We start from the raw sequence: 19,441 nt of genomic DNA on the forward strand, positions 1-19,441 counted from the left end.
TGCATGTCTAGAGCAGTTCGATCTCATCACCAGGTACGTTTGGTCGTGGCCCTCGGTGTCGGGAACTACTTCAGCCATAGTACCCAACATGAGACAAAACAAGGGTACTTATTTTAACCTAAACCACAATCTTTAACTTAACCAATTAGCTTAGTTGCCTGAACCTATTGACGCCAAGGGATCTGACCACGATTCAGTGTGTGACGAGTTGGAAATGAGACTGTGTTGATTGTTGTCGTTTGTCTAATGCAGGGGTCAGCAACCTTTCCTATCCAAACTGCCATTTTGCCCTTTTTCCACCAAAAAAAAATTGTCTGGAGCCGCAAAAGTTATTTTATATCACAGCTTATAAAGTTTTATAAATAGTCATATTATATATACAACAACTATAGTTTGTTGTATTTATGAAATTATAGAACGAGAATAAAGACAATTATTGACATTTGTATTGCTATTTTACCTGTTTATAAAAATCAAACTCTTATAAAGAGGAGGAGAAAAAACAGTCATGTGTTGGCCTACATTGAGGTCAATTAAAAATACAACTATGGGCACCCTGATTCCTATCTATATTTGTGGTTCATGTTGGTTCATGTTGGTTGGTCCTGGGCCAGGTCTCACAATTTGTGAACAGTTCAAAATATGCACAATAATGCTATGGATGTTGTCAGCATGGATTATGGTTAAGGTGACCGTTATTGAGATATTATTTGGGATAGATAAACAAAAGTCACATCTACCTTAATTCATCACAACGTTAATGCACCACCCAGCCAGCCAGCTATATGACCAAATAAAAACACACCCACAATGCCATGTGACCAAGAGTTGCATGCTGGGTCTCAACTAAGACAGGTGTGTATTTTCACTTGAGTAAAATATTCTGTTACTCTTTCCGTGCTCGCTGCTGGACTATCCACGGTGTCAAAGTGTTGACACGCAGCAGTACATACATGTATATAGGCTTCACCACAGAGCTCTGACTGAAGCTGGGGTTTAAGCCAGGTCTCAATGTGGCAGAGCTAAGCCGCCTGTCAAAGACGTTGCCGAGAAGAACACAGGGGGGTGCTCACAGAGTCGTCATGAAACAGCCGGAGCCCGGCTAGTAAAGAGCACAGGTTGGGAGACTACAGTAGGTGGGGGGAAATCAGAACGCCTCTTGGTTCTGGAAAAGTTCAGGAATGTGCTGAGCGACATTTCTCCGGTCCGGGGGAACAGAGATCTGTTCATTAACGTTTGCCAGGCAGGTAGGCGGCTGTCTTCTGGGTTGCAGAGAGCGTGACCAGAAAAGATTTGTGCTCTTTAGGGCTTGCATCGTAGCCTCATAGTTTGCCATGTGGACAAAGCTAGTGATGGAAAAAAAAGTGTAATGTGATTTCTGGATGGCGACATCTGTTGAGACGACTTACTCATTCGGTTTCTGGCCTCCTTCAGTTTCTCCCCAGTTCTTCTGGCCTCGGCTGACCTGTTCAAAAGAATGCAGGTGTGGATGGCCAATGGCAGCAACAAAGTTATTATAAGAATTGAATGTGGTAAAGTAACTATAAACATATTAATTGTAAAGTATTGCATAACATGTGTCATATCTCTGTTGGCATGTCCCTCATAAAAAAAAAGGATTTTATTATGGCTTACAAGGTCAACGAAATAATTGTTGGTCACTGACTTTTTTTGCAAGGTTCATAGTGTATTATATTTCCCGTAATTGTAACACTGGTTTAATGGTATACTCTTTTTAAAATTGATTTGCTTCCCCCCACTAGACAGCCTGTGCCTGTCCCGTCGCCACAGGACCGGCCTCCACAGTAGCACAGTGCTCCCGCTGAAGCTTACTGGTTTAACACCAATAATCACAGCTGCTGGACTAGTGAAGCGAGTGCTCTCGCTCCCCCCCCACACTAGACACTGTGCCTTTCCTGTTCCACAGTAGCGCAGTGCTCCCGCTGAAGCTTACTGGTAGGACACCAGGAATCACAGCTACCGCACTACGAAGAGAGCCGTACTAGCGAAGAGAGTGCTCTAGAAAGAGATAGAAGCGCTCCCTTCACACTAGACGGACTGTGTCTGACCTGCTTCCACAGGACTTGTTTCCACAGTAGCAGAGTGTTCTCGCTTGGCCTACTGCTAGGACATCAGTAATTACTGCTACCATACTAGGGAGGAGAGTGTCCTCACTTCCTCTCTCTTACTGTTCCCTGCCCCTTCTCTAGCAGTCAGCAGAGCGCCTCGCTCAGACTGACTTCGTAATCCACATCGATTAGGGGGCAGGGTCCCCCCAGACTCGTGCTTAGGTTTAACCTTGCCGGATGTGGGACCTGTGCAACTCCTCTCCAGCCTGAAGACGGCCATGACCCTTGGCCTCGAGCCCGAGGGAGGGTCTCTCGCCTTCCACCCTAGAGCGGAGAGCACTGAGGCATCAGACCCATCCACGGCCGAGCCGGTCCCAGAGGAGGACATTAGGTTACTGGCAGTGTCCGCCAATTTCTTTACTGAGTACAGTGGCGAGCAGCCCTCCCATGCTCCCGGGCCTGGTTCCCGTTCCTCGGCCTATACCCCTTCGGCGGGGGGCAGTCGACGACTCTAGGGGGTCTGTCATCCACAGGGCGCTGGCAATGCCTTCTTCTTCCTTCCCTCTGAGGGAGTTGCACGCATGCGGGGCAGACACCAGAGGTGCTCTCTCCCGTCTTATGGCAGATGGCCGAACCTAGGCGTCCATAGGGGACGCGGCAAAATGGGGCCTTGAGGCCAACCATTGGGCCAGTTTTGCTGTCTTAGGATGGACCTAAGAAGGGCTGTGCCATTTCTAAATAGCGCCTGTCCCACTGGATAGTGGAGACCGGGGCCTGTGCATACAGAGCGAACGGCCGTGCTCTGACATCCGGGGTAGGGTGCCATTCTACCAGGATTGTCTCCACATCAAGGGCAACCTTGAGAGGTGTTCCCGTGCAGGATACATGTGCTGCAGCATCAGGGTCATTACCCAGCACTTTCAACAGAGACTACAGAGTGAACGTGGCCACCCCTCACTCACTGGGTGTGGTTCTTGGCCCAAATTCCTCTCATCATCTCATCAAGTCATCCAATGTGAAACACTGCCTCTGGCGGTCAGTAAGGATGAAATAGAACGAACGTTACGAAGGTAACTACGGTTCTATGAATCTGGATGAGCCAGAGTTCTTGGTCACTCGGAATCTCGTGATTTCGCGAGAAGATTCCGCAGAACCGATCTCGGGATGACGCCGGAAGTTATACCCGGCTGGGAGTCACCCGAGGTCACACGTGACTTTGTTGATATAAATACTTGAACTGCTTAAGCGCGATATTGAACATATCCAGTGTGAAACACTGCCTCTGGCGGTCATCCAGGATTCATAGAACCGTAGTTACCTTCGTAACTTTCGTTATAATGCCTTATGATGTGGGTATAAGTTGCTTTAAGTGGTCACTGCTGCTTTCAGTGAAAAAAATAGAATTTTACAAAGTGTGTTGATCCTGCAAGGATTTCATTATTTTGTAATAAAGATGATAAAGTATTACAACAATGAAAAATATAACAATGCAATTTTTTTTGCAAGGAGCATAGTGTGAATGTAATTATGACTATATTGAATAAAAAATAATGGAAATACTTAGTAGTCTGAAATGCTTTATAATCTGTTATGATTATTGCTTAGTTTAAAGCATTATGAATATGTATATTTATGTGTTGATGCATGTACAGTATGTTGTGTTGATGCATGTACAGCATGTTGTGTTGATGCATGTACAGTGTGTTGTGTTAATGCATGTACAGTGTGTTGATGCATGTACAGTGTGTTGATGCATGTACAGTGTGTTGTGTTAATGCATGTACAGTGTGTTGATGCATGTACAGTGTGTTGATGCATGTATAGTGTGTTGATGCATGTACAGTGTGTTGATGCATGTATAGTGTGTTGTGTTGATGCATGTACAGTGTGTTGTGTTGATGCATGTACAGTATGTTGTGTTGATGCATGTACAGTGTGTTGTGTTGATGCATGTACAGTATGTTGTGTTGATGCATGTACAGTGTGTTGTGTTGATGCATGTACAGTGTGTTGTGTTGATGCATGTACAGTATGTTGTGTTGATGCATGTACAGTATGTTGTGTTGATGCATGTACAGTATGTTGTGTTGATGCATGTACAGTATGTTGTGTTGATGCATGTACAGTGTGTTGTGTTGATGCATGTACAGTATGTTGTGTTGATGCATGTACAGTGTGTTGTGTTGATGCATGTACAGTGTGTTGTGTTGATGCATGTACAGTATGTTGTGTTGATGCATGTACAGTATGTTGTGTTGATGCATGTACAGTATGTTGTGTTGATGCATGTACAGTATGTTGTGTTGATGCATGTACAGTATGTTGTGCTGATGCATGTACAGTATATTGGGTTGATGCATGTATAGTGTGTTGATGCATGTGCAGTATGTTGTGTTGATGCATGTACAGTGTGTTGATGCATGTGCAGTATGTTGTGTTGATGCATGTGCAGTGTGTTGATGCATGTACAGTATGTTGTGTTGACGCATGTACAGTGTGTTGATGCATGTTCAGTATGTTGTGTTGTTGCATGTACAGTATGTTGATGCATGTACAGTGTGTTGTGTTGATGCATGTACAGTGTGTTGTTGCATGTTCAGTGTGTTGATGCATGTACAGTGTGTTGATGCATGTTCAGTGTGTTGTTGCATGTACAGTATGTTGATGCATGTACAGTGTGTTGATGCATGTACAGTGTGTTGTTGCATGTTCAGTGTGTTGATGCATGTACAGTGTGTTGTTGCATGTACAGTGTGTTGTTGCATGTACAGTGTGTTGATGCATGTATAGTGTGTTGATGCATGTACAGTGTGTTGATGCATGTACAGTGTGTTGTGTTGATGCATGTACAGTGTGTTGTTGCATGTTCAGTGTGTTGATGCATGTACAGTGTGTTGATGCATGTTCTGTGTGTTGTGCTGATGCATGTGCAGTGTGTTGATGCATGTTCAGTGTGTTGTGCTGATGCATGTACAGTGTGTTGTGTCGATGCATGTACAGTGTGTTGTGTTGATGCATGTACAGTGTGTTGTGTTGATGCATGTACAGTGTGCTGATGCATGTACAGTATGTTGTGTTGATGTGATGCATGTACAGTGTGTTGTGTTAATGCGTTTACAGTGGGTTGATGCATGTACAGTGTGTTGATGCATGTACAGTGTGTTGATGCATGTATAGTGTGTTGATGCATGTACAGTGTGTTGATGCATGTACAGTGTGTTGTGTTGATGCATGTACAGTGTGTTGTTGCATGTTCAGTGTGTTGATGCATGTACAGTGTGTTGATGCATGTTCTGTGTGTTGTGCTGATGCATGTGCAGTGTGTTGATGCATGTTCAGTGTGTTGTGCTGATGCATGTACAGTGTGTTGTGTCGATGCATGTACAGTGTGTTGTGTTGATGCATGTACAGTGTGTTGTGTTGATGCATGTACAGTGTGCTGATGCATGTACAGTATGTTGTGTTGATGTGATGCATGTACAGTGTGTTGTGTTAATGCGTTTACAGTGGGTTGATGCATGTACAGTGTGTTGATGTATTACATTAATAATAATAATAATTGTGGGCAACGTAAGAAAGGGAATGTATGAAAACTGCCTCACAACTTGTGCTATTGGTCACTAACCGCTGTTTGAGTAGCTCCTTGTTGTCCTCACGGGTCAGGTGGTCCTCATTGTCCCTTATGAAGGTCTCAAAGGCCTCTTGCTTTCCCATAGACAGCTGTGGACCTGAGAGAAAAAGATCCAGCACAAAAACATCAGCGGTACTCTGAGAATCAGCAGCTACTGTTCATATCACCAGGTCCAACCTAAAAACCTAAACCGATCATACATCGTACTGTCCTAACAAGACCGCATGCTTGTCATCTACTAACTAGGGGAAGGTAGGTGTCACGTGTCATGTGTAGATTAGAACATCAGACCTGAGCTGTGTGCGTTCCCACATACACAGGTACACTCCAGTCTGGCAGCCAGATGCGAGCCAGAGCGCCACTGATACGGTTGACCTCCCAACTATCACTAATCACACAACTGAAGGCCTATTAGGCAGCCATTCACTGTTTGAAGAGAACATAAACACAAATATAAACAGCATATTCTGAGCATGTCAGCATAAGACGGCAGATGGTCCCCACCTAACTTTGGCCACTTGCCAAATTATATCATTTTGTACAAAACATCCTGCTGATTTCTTTTTTTATAGGCTTGTAATATTATGTGATGAGCATTGTTCTTAAAGTGCTGTACATCTGCTTCAAATACGTTTACTAAAGGAATGAACCAAATCACAACGGGTCACACTGAGTGTGTACCTGGGAACATCAGACTAGATTCTCAGATGTAAAGTCTGGCACAGTTTAAAACTAAAACACGTATTAGCAAAGGAAAAGAAATATCCTTTACAATTCTGATATTGTTGGCATCACTATGGCATATGAAGCCGGCCACGAGGCTTCAGTGAATTATTTAAGATCTTTGATGAGGCCAATACAGTCAGCTCTAAAGAGGCCTGGGAGACGGACTCGGGCCTTTCACCGAGTACACAGGAGTGGGAGGGGATCTGTGGAAACTCCAAGAAAATGTCCAGGAACATTTTATTGGACCCCTTCTCGACTTCACAGTCTAGGTCTTGAGTGGAGTGGAGTGCTGGAGGTGTTGGGCCCTAGACTCAAAGGGCACTATAATTCCTGCCCTTCGAGAGTGATTGGTGATCCAAGACTTTTGGTTTTAAGGTTTTAAAGAAGGCGTAAAAGACACCAGGAAGTCTATCTTTACGGGACTGGTTTACTGAAAAGTAGCATATCATGAGCAGATGTCTTGAAAAAGTACTGTTACTGTAAGTGTGACTAACATATTGAAAAATGGGGGAAATGTATATATCTAGATAAAGTTTGGGTAACAGGGATAGTTTCTTTAAATGTTTTCATGTAATGTATTCTCTTTGTCTTTGGAAAAGAGTTAAGTGAGGGTTTTTTTTCATCTTTTGACTGTACTATGTTAAAAAACAATGTGAAAACTTGAAAAAAAAAATCATAAAATACAGAAAATGTATACGTTGTGTGAAAAAGGGGATGGGTAAAATAAGACAAACCCAAATGTGTACGGCAACACACAAAGAACAACCCCATTTCATACTGCTGAATACATTTTAAAACAGCATATTGTTGACATGTCACAGCAGAAAAGCACAGGTGTAACTAATAACATTAATAACTAGACTGGCACAAATATAATGGCCCCTCTTTCGGCCATGCTACATCCTTCCACCAAGTGTCATGAAAATCAGGCCGGTGGTCTTTCCGTAACCCTGCTGACAAACAGACGGATAAAAGAAAAGGAACCGAAAACTCAACACCTTTGGCGGAGGTAATGATGGCCTCCTTCCATTAAGTGTCCCATGCATGCACAATCCCAGGGCCTCAGAAGTCAACCCCCTGCTGTGAATAAGACCCGTTTGCTCCCAAAGGAGACTAAAATGATACGTGGACACTGAATCATGTTGGCAGGTGATTATTAAGAGCCGCTACATGTAGCGTGGCGTAATCAGTCTGTGCTGTCGCTGGTCACGTTTCACGTTCTCCAAAATACAAAGTTTCTTTTGTGGTGACACACAAAGTGAACGACTCCGAGACGTTTGGTCGTGCATTCTAGATCACTCTATCAAAGCTCTCTCTCTCAACCCAGCTAATCTAATTTACAGTAACGACGTCTGCGTTTCCAACAAACCAACATTTTTCCCCTGAGTGCAAGACTGCACTGGATTGTGTATGGCCTAAAATTATAATAGAAAACATACAGACCAGCGTTATTCAGCGAGATTACAGTGGAAAACCCAAAGCTTCACAATGATCTCCAAATTCCCCATTCTTGTTAAATCGTGTGGATCTTTGTGATGAAGCTGTTCTGACCAAAGAACGTACACAGGACAGTAACTCATGCGAGATTAATTGCAGGACAGTCAAGAATTTTTGTTTCTTTATTTTTGGAAAGTCCTGATTGAAACCAGCAGGCATCTCACGGCCGTACAGTGTGCTGAAAGAGCCAAGCTCAACAAACCGGTTTAAGGGGTTTCTGGAGGGAAACGCACTCCAGTCGACTCTTGTAAAAAAAAAAAATTAAAAAAAAAACATTCCAGGGATATCTAAGAGTGATATGACATCACATTATGTTGGACTAACATCATTTGTGGGGTAATGAGATCGCACCGATCGATGGCCAACTTTCCTGATTCCTCTTCTCCGTGCTTCGAGTACTGACAAACCGCAGGAGGTTTTACAGGGGAGGAATGTGTTGTTGTGACTATTGTTGCTGTTTCAACACATTTTTAGAAATGAAATACCAGATGAATGACTGCACTGCGCCATCAGTTCATACGAAAAGCCGTCTGACACCAGCTGCTACATGTTTGTAGACAGTCCACTGGACAGTAAAATAACCACAGATCTGGTGCGCTGTGTGTTCCTACCTCCTGAGCGGGGACGGGGGTGTTCGACCAGCCGAGGTGTCCTTTTGTCTTGAGCTCCTTCTCGGATCACAGAAACGTGTGGAGGGCCTGGTAGAACCATCAGCGTCTCATTACATGCTCGCAGGATTTACAGTAGGATCGAAATCTTCCTATAAGTCTCGGGTCTCCTCCGGCTCTCCGTGAGCTTAAATACAGGCCCACACCAGCCTGAGTTACAACAGTAACACCTTGTCCATCCATTAGAGAACTTTTGACACTACGAAAACAATCGGAAGAGCACAAGAAGAAGACACAGTGCATCTGTGCCTGTGGAGGAAGTCAGTAAATTAACCTCAGGAAAAGGGATCTCGGAGTAGTCCACTTTGCAATTCCCGGTGCACATCCTGTTCTGTGAGGCAGTTGCAGTTTACATCCATGTCTGCCCAAAATATCACCCCTTCATTATTTTATACTCTTAGACATTTGTGTGAAAATGTCACTATTAGCATGTACATCCTTGAGTTATGGCCAAAAACGTTTCTTTTGTGAGGTCACGGTGACCTTTCAACTTTGAACCCCAAACTCTAACCAGTTTCTTCTTGGATGTAAGTGGATGTTTGGGCCAAATTCTAAGAAATTCGCTGAAGTCGTTCCTGAGATATCGCGAGAACGTGATGGACGCTGGTGCCAAGCTGCACAACCAGCACGCTGGCCATAAGCAGACAGACAGGCAGGAGGAACATACAAGACAGGAGCTGTGCAATGAGAAAATAAGCTAATAGGGAAAAATTATTATACATGTGTATTTTTTATTTTAATTTAAAAATGAAGTTATAAAATAGCTATAACTTTGTGATTCTGTTTAGGCCAGCAGAGAAGGCTTAGCAGGCCCTGACGGCCCGCCACTGGGTCACAGTGACCTTTGACCACTAAAAATCCAACCAGCCAAGAGGCACATAGGGACAGACGGACAGACAACCCAAAAACATTATACCACTGGCCACTGCTGTCGCCGGCGCGTTGGCATGAGAAGCTCCCCAATGTTCACGTTTCAATCCATGCTGGCAAAGCCGAGCGTCCAGCACAGAAGGACGTGTTATGGAAAAGAGTACAGTGGATTGTACGCCATTCAATCAGCATGAATGGTTTCCATGGAACGGTCATCATCATTACATTCACAGTTAATCTTCAGGGGGCAGTAATTGCCCTCAACGTAACCATAGAGGCGGAGGGCTACGGCGCCCCTCCGATCAAACCTACATTTAAACACGCATGAACATTCAGTGACCCGTCGAGCCCGAGGAGAGGAGAAGTGTAGGGCATTTGTTTTAAATTAGGACAGTATAAAGAACAATGATCTAATGCGTGCATATAGTTTGGTTATGAGTCTCCGAGTGGGCCATGGAATATAGGCCCTCCAGATGTGGAGCACATGATACGCAGCACGGTGCACTGTTTAAAACCACTGTGTCAATTGTGTGTTTCTAATATTTAACAATGTTAAGGGCAATTAAATATGTAACAATGTCACGGCCTCCTGAACGTGGACACTGGAGCTTTAAGAAATCAACGAAGTCAGAAGTGTGAGTGGTTTCCTCTCTGGTTCTCAAAAGCTTCTCCTTCCCAATGTGCAGTCCTTTCTGGACAACATCAAGCGCTCTCTACTGGTTAACGGCTGATGGACGGCGAGTGTGTGCCACTCGCAGCGTTGGCGGCACGCAGAGCAGGAAGAGGCGGACGTTTCTGATGAAGTGTGAGAAAAGTGGACGGACATTCCAGAGTGGACAAGCTCGCGAGGGACTGCAGGACCTTGGGTTTGTTTGAGGGGACGGGGGGGGGGGGGGGGGGGGGGCAACAAAATGGACAATGATATACAGCACCAATATTGCTGGCAAGCGTACGTACTGGATTCAGTCATTGTATAGTCCGTGTGTGAGAGTGATGTAATCACACAAGCTCAGTTCATGACTCCCAATGCAATGTGGAAATTAGTGAAGCTGAGGAAATTGCATTTTTCTCAAGAACCAACAAACTCAAGAACCAACAAAGAGTTGAACTTTCCTCTTTACAAGCACCCTCATACATGTTTGTATGAGGGATGAGAGAAGAGACACAGATGAACAATTAAAAGGCACAGTGAGTAGCAAAAAAAACAATGTAAAAGATAATAATGCCTATCAACCATCACTTTGGACCCACTGGGAGTGTGTGGCGGAGGCTGTATCTGCAGAGACTCGGCGGCCCTCGGCCTGGATTTTCTTATTTTGCCGCGTTCGGGACGTTTCTGGCTGTCAACCTGTTTATATGTAAGCGTAGCGACCAGGTGCCAAATCACAAGCCAAGAGGAAGCTACGAGAACAGCGTACACAGAGCTGGAAAAAAAAGAGTATATATAGCGAGGCAAAAAGTGGACAAAGTGTTCCAAAAGGAGAGGGAATCTGTGATTGGGTTTCACCCGCTGGGACTAGGAATGTTGTGTTTACAAACCGCAACCAAAAATTCCTACTCATTGTGCCTTTAGAGCAGCCACCGCAAATGTGAGCACCCTCGGGGGATTCTCACTGTGCGGGTCAATGAGGACGTGTGTAATCCCTGCACAACGCTATTAGGGCCATTGTAGGTAGAAAAAGTGTTTCCAAGATTGAAATTGTAAATTTATGGAGAAAAGAGAATCTGATATTCTCTGAGATTAAACTCACACATTTCTAAGAAACAAACTTGGAATTGCTTCACTTGACAAGGTTGGATCGACCTCATCACACCACAGATAACTCCGTTACACATTGTGGTGACATGAGGCGCTGAGTGCTAAATATATTATATTGTTGCGGACTCTCCATCCATTGTCATCAGCCTATCCGGGGCCGGCTGATGAGTTATGTTTTGCTTTTCTGTGGTGTTTTACAGTCACAATGAAAGTTGGGCGAGTGTCAGCACCAGGTCAAACCTACAAAAAAATGTGTTTGTAGGCTATGACATGTAACAATTTATCCCTCAATATAAGAGGAACCATCCATAAAAATGTCATTTGAGTGCAGTATAGCTGACTTTTTGGGTGTCCTGGACAAAAGTAACTTCAGAATTAAGACGAGAGCCAGTAGGATTCTTCACCACGTCTTGTGTTTGTGAGTCTGACAGAAATTACCTGTGCTTGGATCCATATGAGTCTTGACTGACTGACTGACTGGTATTCATATTTCTGGTTATTATGGCCCCCAGATGCTCATTGTAATAATGTGAATACTAAATCTGCAATCTTTTCTTTCAAGATCACACACTACACTACGGTTATGGATGGCTTACTGAGAGGGGCCTACTAGGGGTCAAAGTGTAAGGGGCCTTCACCCACAAACGGTCACTCAAAGCGACACGTACCAACCAGGAAGAGACTCAAAATGGCCACAAAGAAACATAAAATGACTACAAAAAAAGACTCAAAAAACTACCTTGTGATGATGTGAGTATATAAAAGCAGACACACAGACAGCATTATAAAGTTCTGTGATGGTAAAGCAGCAGATGCCACACAGAAGGAGGTCATCCCTGTCCCATGAAGAGGGAGAAAAGGGAGGACTTGTGGGGGCAGGTGAAAACAGACCCTGTGGCGAGACGACTCAAATGATCAAGCTAGCGCCGTATTCGACAGCATCCCATTCTGAGCGACTGAAACACACATGGCAACTCATTTATCAGTGGGTTTCATAAACCACAGCTTCATAGCCATCCGTCACAGTGCTCCTCATTGTCCCTTCCATGAATGACTGATTCGCTTACTGACTGACTGGACCGGGTTCAAGCACGTGTTTGTTTTCTAATGGGCTCTTCTTTCAGAGACCCTGTTTGCAATTACCTCTGTGCTGGCCTTATTACCACACCGGGCAGCATTACACAAAAATGTAAAAAAAAAAAAGAGAAAAGGATGAGGGGAGCTGCGGTTAGCACAGACGGGAGCGCAGCCTCAGCGTGATGAGTTGCTGGCTCATGCGCCCGCACCCGGCGGCTATGACCGAGCTCGTTACGAGGGCTCAGGTTCATCATCACACTTAAGGCTCCACTTAACCGAAATTAAACAGGAAAAGCCAAGTAAATGCTGCCGCTGGCCGGGGAGCCGATCTCAGAGCCTGATTGGCTCGACTTTCGGCAACGTGCGCAATCCGTTTCAACCAAGTTCGTGTCAATCCAAGAGGAGCTGCGGTCTGAAGCGTCTGCCATCTCAGAGTCTTCGCTACACTTTCATTGAACACCTAAACCCTCGGAAGGCACGCGCAGTGGGCTAAACTGTGTGGAGATAAACCGAATCAACTGCAACACGGTGATGACACTCCATTCAGCGCCACATGTGGGAGCACGCTGCCAGTCACCGAGGCTTCTGTTTAATTAGATCCCTTTCGCGAGATTTCCAAATTACAGGTTTGATATACTGTGCTGCCTGATGTCGCTCTGCTGACGCGATCCCACTGGGCCTCGGGACTGACCTCTGAAGGGGAAAATCCAAAAAGCATGCAATCCCACTGATGACATTGTTTAGACAGTAAGACAACGTCTAGGGAGACCATCAAATCCAGAAATCAAGGGTTCGTCAATGCCCCACGGGCGCCTTGAAAATTAGCGTGACCACACAGAGCTGCCCACATTCCTATGGAGGGAGATCACCTGTCTGTGCTCCAAGCGCCGAGTTCATTGCAAAGTCCTCGGGGTCAGAAAGACGGACTGTCATTAAAGAAGCCTGTCTGCAAACTAAAATTAAGAAAATAAATAAGAGACTAAAGCTTCTTCAAGTACCTCTTTTCATGTACTGTGTAGCTCGTCCTCCATGGTCAGCTGAGATGGTGTCCGTGCTTCCTTCCCTCAGCGGTGGCGCTGCCGTCAACCTCGGGGCCCTCTGGGAGGCCGGGCTCTGGCCATCGGGGATGTGAGCCAGCTGAGCAGCAGCATCCTGGGCCCTTTTTTTCTCCCTCTTCAGCATCTTAACGAGGATACCTGTCGGCACTGAGTCAAGCATTCTACTTGTCTTTCCTTTGGACAAAGTACTGGATTGAAAAAACAAGTAGGATCATTAAAATTTGCTGTGATTGGTCAGTGGGGCAGCGTGACTTCTGTCAACGAAAGAAAGAGGAGAAGAAGAAGAAGAAGAAGAAGAAGAAGAAGAAGAAGAAGAAGAAGAAGAAGAAGAAGAGGAAGAAGAAGAAGAAGCAGCAGCTAGAAGCTAGAACCTAGAATCTCAGGCTGAAGCCTGAGAAACGGACTTGCTGGTAGATTTACTGATGACGCCTTTCGCAAATAGGGTTATGTGCATCTGGTGAGTGAAATGCTGGTTATGTTACTTTTTTTTACATCTGCAGTCGTATTTAATCATAAACAAGCTACAGCGCTGTTGTTGCTGCTGGTGGAGTCGGGGCTGGGGCCGCGCCTCTCCACGCGACAAGGTGCCAGCAGCTGCTAGACATGTCTTGTGTGTGCAATGTTTTAGTGCCGTGGTTTTGTTGGATTGTTTTGTTATAACTAAATGTGACTGGTTGTTGATTTGAACAACATGTATTGTCCGTTAATTACGCAGCAACGGCGAGGTTGGAGGCTGGCTCCACGGAGTGTCCACTGTTTGCGCACCAAGTCCCCAGAGCCTCATTTAAAAAAACAAAAATGATCTCCGCAACCACATGGTTGTTTAACTACATTTAAATTGCTACAATACCGTAACCCTTGTGAGAAGAGACCTATGGTTTGAACAAATTAAAGTAACCATTAACAAAGCGCCTTTTTTTCTTGTCAAAGTGGTTAAAATAGCTCCGCAGGTTGGTCCACACCCCGTGTGACCTCCCTCCATGCCCGTAATAGTGCCGTATGGCAGAGTGAGCGTCTGCTGTCCACACATGACAGTCTGTATGAACGCGCTGTGTAGTGGGCAGCACGCCGTATTGAGTGGGTCGGTCTGATCCGTCCCTGATGTGGACTATACGGCACTGAAGGCCTAGGTCGAAAACGCACGGCCCGCCACTGCGAGGATGACAGTTGATTGACAGAATCGACAATATACACATACATTGTGATTTCTTAAAGGCCGCTGGATTCATTGGGGGGTTTTAATGACCATGCAGTGCTGCCATGCGCCCAGAGTCTGACTCGCAGACTATATTTCAACGTCTTGCTTGCTGGCTGGTGGCTTGGTGGCCGGCTTGGTGGCTAGCTGGCTGGCTGCATTATAGGTCGTAAACCCCGTCCTGTTAGCGGATGTCGTGTCAGCGGACATGCAGATGACGATTCTAAAACACGAATCAAGGTGTCAATTTGTTCATGAATGTATTCATAGGGGTATTATGGTTAGTTGTGTCTTTCTAACTACCGTGATGCTAACGTAGCTAACAACAAGCTGTGGCCACGCTCAGCTCACAATTGCCGGGGATCTCGATACCGCGGCTCCAGACAGAGGCAATTTTCTTTTTGCAATCAGAAACGCTGATGGAGGGAAAGTTGTAATTGTGTGAACTAGAATTGCGTTGGGGGGATAAAAGAAGAAAATTCAAGTCAATTCTACAGAACTTTGCCAAGATTGCTTTTAAAATGTCAACCGAAAGCGAGAAATCAAAGCTTGTCACCGTCTAGCAGGTAAGAAGCTTAGCTCAATTTATACTAAAAGAAGTGTTCCTTTACATTACCTATATGAATAAAACATTACAGTCTCGTAAAATATGCATTCAGCTCCCTGTGTGCCTGTTTTTCCGCTATAAAGGGAAGTGTGCTTGATGGCCTAATCACAACCCATAATTTAGAGACAACACATTAGTCCGTTCTTCTATCATGAGATTAGCAGACATCTACTTGTGGTCGGGCAGAAACCGTGGTGGTCAGCAGAAAACCCCCCGAAAGAGTCAGAATGTCATTATTTTGGATGATGAATGGACATAGTTTTGAAGGGGCTGGAGACATTAATTCATACTCCTGTCAGCCAATACAAAGGGGATGTCAGGGGGAACAATAACACGAAGGAACCAAGTCTCCAATTGCAGTTTCCAATGAAACGAACCATGCAGTCTTCTATAAACTGCCAAGATCTAAACCCCGACACGATTCCAAATGACCTACAGAGGCCAAGTTTTACAGAGAAATATGGACATTTCTGTGGGTCCTATGTCATTGTTTCTTACAAGTCATTACTTCAGACTGTTGTTCACCAGGTTTTCCCATTATTCAGATCTCTGGCGTCTGATATCTTCATCTATGCTGAACACCACCGTGGACCTCTAGCATGGGATGAACATTTATTTTAGGGGTTGCACGTTGGATCTGTGGGCGGCTTGCATGCCACGCACTAGAAATGTGGTCGCACTCCACTCACGATGTGCATTCCTTCTCTCCTTCTCATCTTCCCTGTCACTCTCTATTATGCCGTCCAATAAAGCAGACATCACAGGAAATAGAGAAAATGCCTTTAAAATTACCGCAGCTACAAAGACGGGGCAGTGCCAAATCTCACTTGGTGCCACAAATTGCTCCGATTTTGTATGAAAAATCGTTTGAGATGCTCGATCACGATTACCGTATTGAAGCAATTATATGTTCTTTGCACAATACACTTTAGAGCTTTACATAATCATTACACCCAATTCTCAAACGATGACGCTAGGTTCACCTCTAGTGTCAGTTTCCCCTCGTTTACACCCATAGTGTCTTTTCAAAATAAACCACGCAGGTCAACTTCATTGTTAGAAACAAGAGTACTTGGTTAGTTTAAGGAGGAAAACTACTTGTTTGGGTTGAAGAAAAGGTTGTGGTTTGGGTTAAAATAAGTCAATGTTGAGATTTGATTTTACACTGGACACAAAAAGCAGTCTCCTGGGTAAAAGTCCTGCGTTTGTTTGCCCCGTCCAACCTCTCCTCCCGCCCAAGCGGACTGCATTGCTCTTTATACTATTTCAGTTGTGCTGATTGTTTAATAATGACGTGAATTGGTTTACATTGGAAGCTAGTTAAAAGCCTGGTGTGTCCCATGCAGGTGCTGAAAGGTGCTTCGTGTGGCATTAAGTGTGAAGAGCTGAGGATCCTTCAAAAACCTTGGTCCATAAAATAATATTCAGACATATGTGGCTTCTTTTATAGTCCTCATATCTGGCGCTTTATTGGGCTGAGCTGACTTGTAAGTGACCTCTGGTGAGCATCATGGTGATTCAGCATGGTGATTACAGAACACAGGAAATGTTACCAGAAAAGGTGACACAACGTATTTAAATCTGGACTGAATGAAAACTGATGGAGGAGTGGTCGATGGAGCTCAAATAAACTGCTTTTGTAAAGCCTTCAAATGTGCATGCGCTATATCGCGTCCAAGACAAATCACCATGATTGCTGGAATATAAAACAGATCAGAGTTCCCGTGTCAGTAACTAATACAATGTGCAGTACACAGAGATTTAAAAAAGAACCCACTAGACTGAAGCCAGTCGTCCAAACAACACCAAAGACTTGCCAGCGCTGATTTAAACTCCTGCATCAACAGAGCACCGAGTGGTGAGTAGGTTTACAACTAAAGCAGTATCCTGTTCTATTCAGCCCTACCCTGCTCCAAACCATTCAAATAAAAGCTATAATCAGCTTAATCCAAGACATTTACGACCTGCAAAAGGACTGATTGAGGGCATTTCATTCAATCAGCACTCATTTGCATATGCGCTCAAACAGCTGGCAGCAAACCGGGACTCTTGCTGCATCTTTGTTTGACAACTTTACATTCTTTATGCACAATTAAATGACAGCAAGTAATGATGATTACACAGCAAGCACTAAAGAACAATTAAAAGCAGTGTTATTATCCCTGCTATCTCTATTGTCTTCCCAGAAAAAAAAATTCCCTACCAATAACGCAGAAAACATCAAACTGCTGGTGGCCCTGGATGTGAAGTCGGGGAAACACCAAAGTCATGAGGATGCATTGTCTGGGAGAAAATGTCGGTGCCAATCCCTCAGGCAGACGTCCACATATTTCACCGGCTGACCAAAGTCCCGAGAGCCACGCTACTTGTGTGGCTAAAAATAAGGAGCCAAACATCTCCAGCCCAGTCCATAAACTACTGCAGCTATGAGACCCGGAGGCTGTTTTTATTTTTTGCATGCTTAGTCTTTGAACAATAAATCGAACGGCATTACTTTTGATTGAGTGGAATTTGGAGCAGTAGTGTCTCGATGAAAGAGATCATACTGAACAATGGCCAGAGCTGTTACAACAATCCAGGAAAGCTGTGCCAGTGCAGTAAACATGCTGTGAGATAACTTCTGTGCCTTATTACTGTTGCCATTTTGATTTAGCATTAGCCAAATCCCTATTGAATTCATGTGAGCCAATAGAACAAAAAACAGAATAATCTGAGAGTTGTGAGTATTACCATTCATCTTTTACTTGAAAACATTGCAAGTGCCAGAAGACAATATTTAGACCAGTAGACTCAAGAGACCAAGAGTTCAGAGTTCGCTGCTAAATATCAACGATCATATCAAAGATATCTTGTGAATGGGATGCTGTTGGGTGACTCTTAAAGGAGCAGCGTGTAGGATTTAGTGGCAGCAGGTGGGTAACCAGCTCACCACTCCGCCGCTCACCCGTCTCTTTCCAAGCGTGTTGGAGAACATTGGTGGCCTTCAGGTAACCTCAAAACCTGATAGGCCCTCTCTAGAGCCAGTGGTTGTATGTATGTTCTTGGCTGTTGTAGAAACATGACTGTGCAACCAACATGGCGGACATCCTGTAGAGCAGTGTTTTTCAACCTTTTTTGAGCCACGGCACATTTTTACAAAAAAAAAAATCCTGTCACATTGTAGCATAATACAGCATATGTGGTAGGTAATTATTGCGCTACCTACTGGCATGGAAGAGTATTTAATTACTAGGCCAGCCACTACATTGCAGGCTCAGACGCTCAACAATGGAAAATTATTTGCGGCAAATAAATACTATTTGTTTTGACTGATTAAGTGAAATTGGACAATTTCCAGTGGTTGAAATCACTACTAGTAGAGCCGTGGTTCTGAACCTTTGTACCCCCTGGGAAATAGTTTTTTAGCCATGTACCCCCTAACCAGCACAAAACATTTTTGGTTGAAAACAATATTAAATACCAGCACTGTGCAATCATGGTCTGATTTAATATAGCATATATATAATTCAGTTTATGAACTTACACTTTTATTTGATTGAATATTGATTAAATACTAATTTTAAATATATATTGTTTTAAATCTCACGGACACATACCCCATTTGCGAACCACTGCTGTAGAGGACCCACTCTCTATTTTTTCAGTAGATTATACACACTGGACCTTTAAATGGAAAGTCCATCTTTGCTCTTTTCAAGGGTTTTCAAATGGAAAAGATCCTTCTGCTATTAACATGAAGCAGTGGCTTAGGTTACCACAGTAAGGTAATCAATAAGGTTTGCGAGCACTAGCCGAGTCAATGTTTGTTGTCCCAAATTTGGAAATAACTGGATGGGTTAGTACCGTATTTATACTCCTGTGTTCTGCAAGTCTGAAGAGAGCATCGGAAAGGGCCGTAAGAAAGGAAATGTGTGTGTGGACGGGACAATATTTGGAATATTTTCACTGCTTAAGCTTTGCCTTCAAACAGCCTTTTTGAGTTATATCGCTGTAATATAAAAGTCACAAGACTCCTTTGACAAAACAGTCATTCATCACAGAACACTGGAGTTCCTGGCCTGCAGGCAATACAGGACTATAAAGATCATAAAGACTTATGCTGTACATGCAGCAGCGGCATCATGCGGAAAGGTTTCTAGACGGGCTTGTGAAAAAAGCCTTCGGGAAAGAAAATGAATGTGTAGACAGGTGTAGCTCCAAGACACACTTCACTCGACTGTACTACAACATTTTACCACAGTGACAGAAAAATGTGTGCAATTTGGAGAGCGACCTGGAACTTTC

General features: G+C 44.2%; 1 protein-coding gene across 1 annotated transcript in view; it reads right to left on the bottom strand.

Moving 5' to 3' along the window:
- kif6 (kinesin family member 6) overlaps positions 1-19,441 on the bottom strand; it is a gene marked incomplete at its 5' end in the record, with an annotated part of 58,593 nt that overhangs the window by 11,740 nt on the left and 27,412 nt on the right. The window contains 3 exons of the mRNA XM_079217895.1: positions 1,410-1,465; positions 5,695-5,797; positions 13,296-13,493. Of these exons, the coding sequence (XP_079074021.1) occupies positions 1,410-1,465; positions 5,695-5,797; positions 13,296-13,493 (357 nt within the window). The remainder of the gene's footprint in view (positions 1-1,409; positions 1,466-5,694; positions 5,798-13,295; positions 13,494-19,441) is intronic.

The sequence above is a fragment of the Taurulus bubalis genome, assembly GCF_910589615.1.
Source record: "Taurulus bubalis genome assembly, chromosome: 1".
Classification (NCBI taxonomy): Eukaryota; Metazoa; Chordata; class Actinopteri; order Perciformes; family Cottidae; genus Taurulus; species Taurulus bubalis.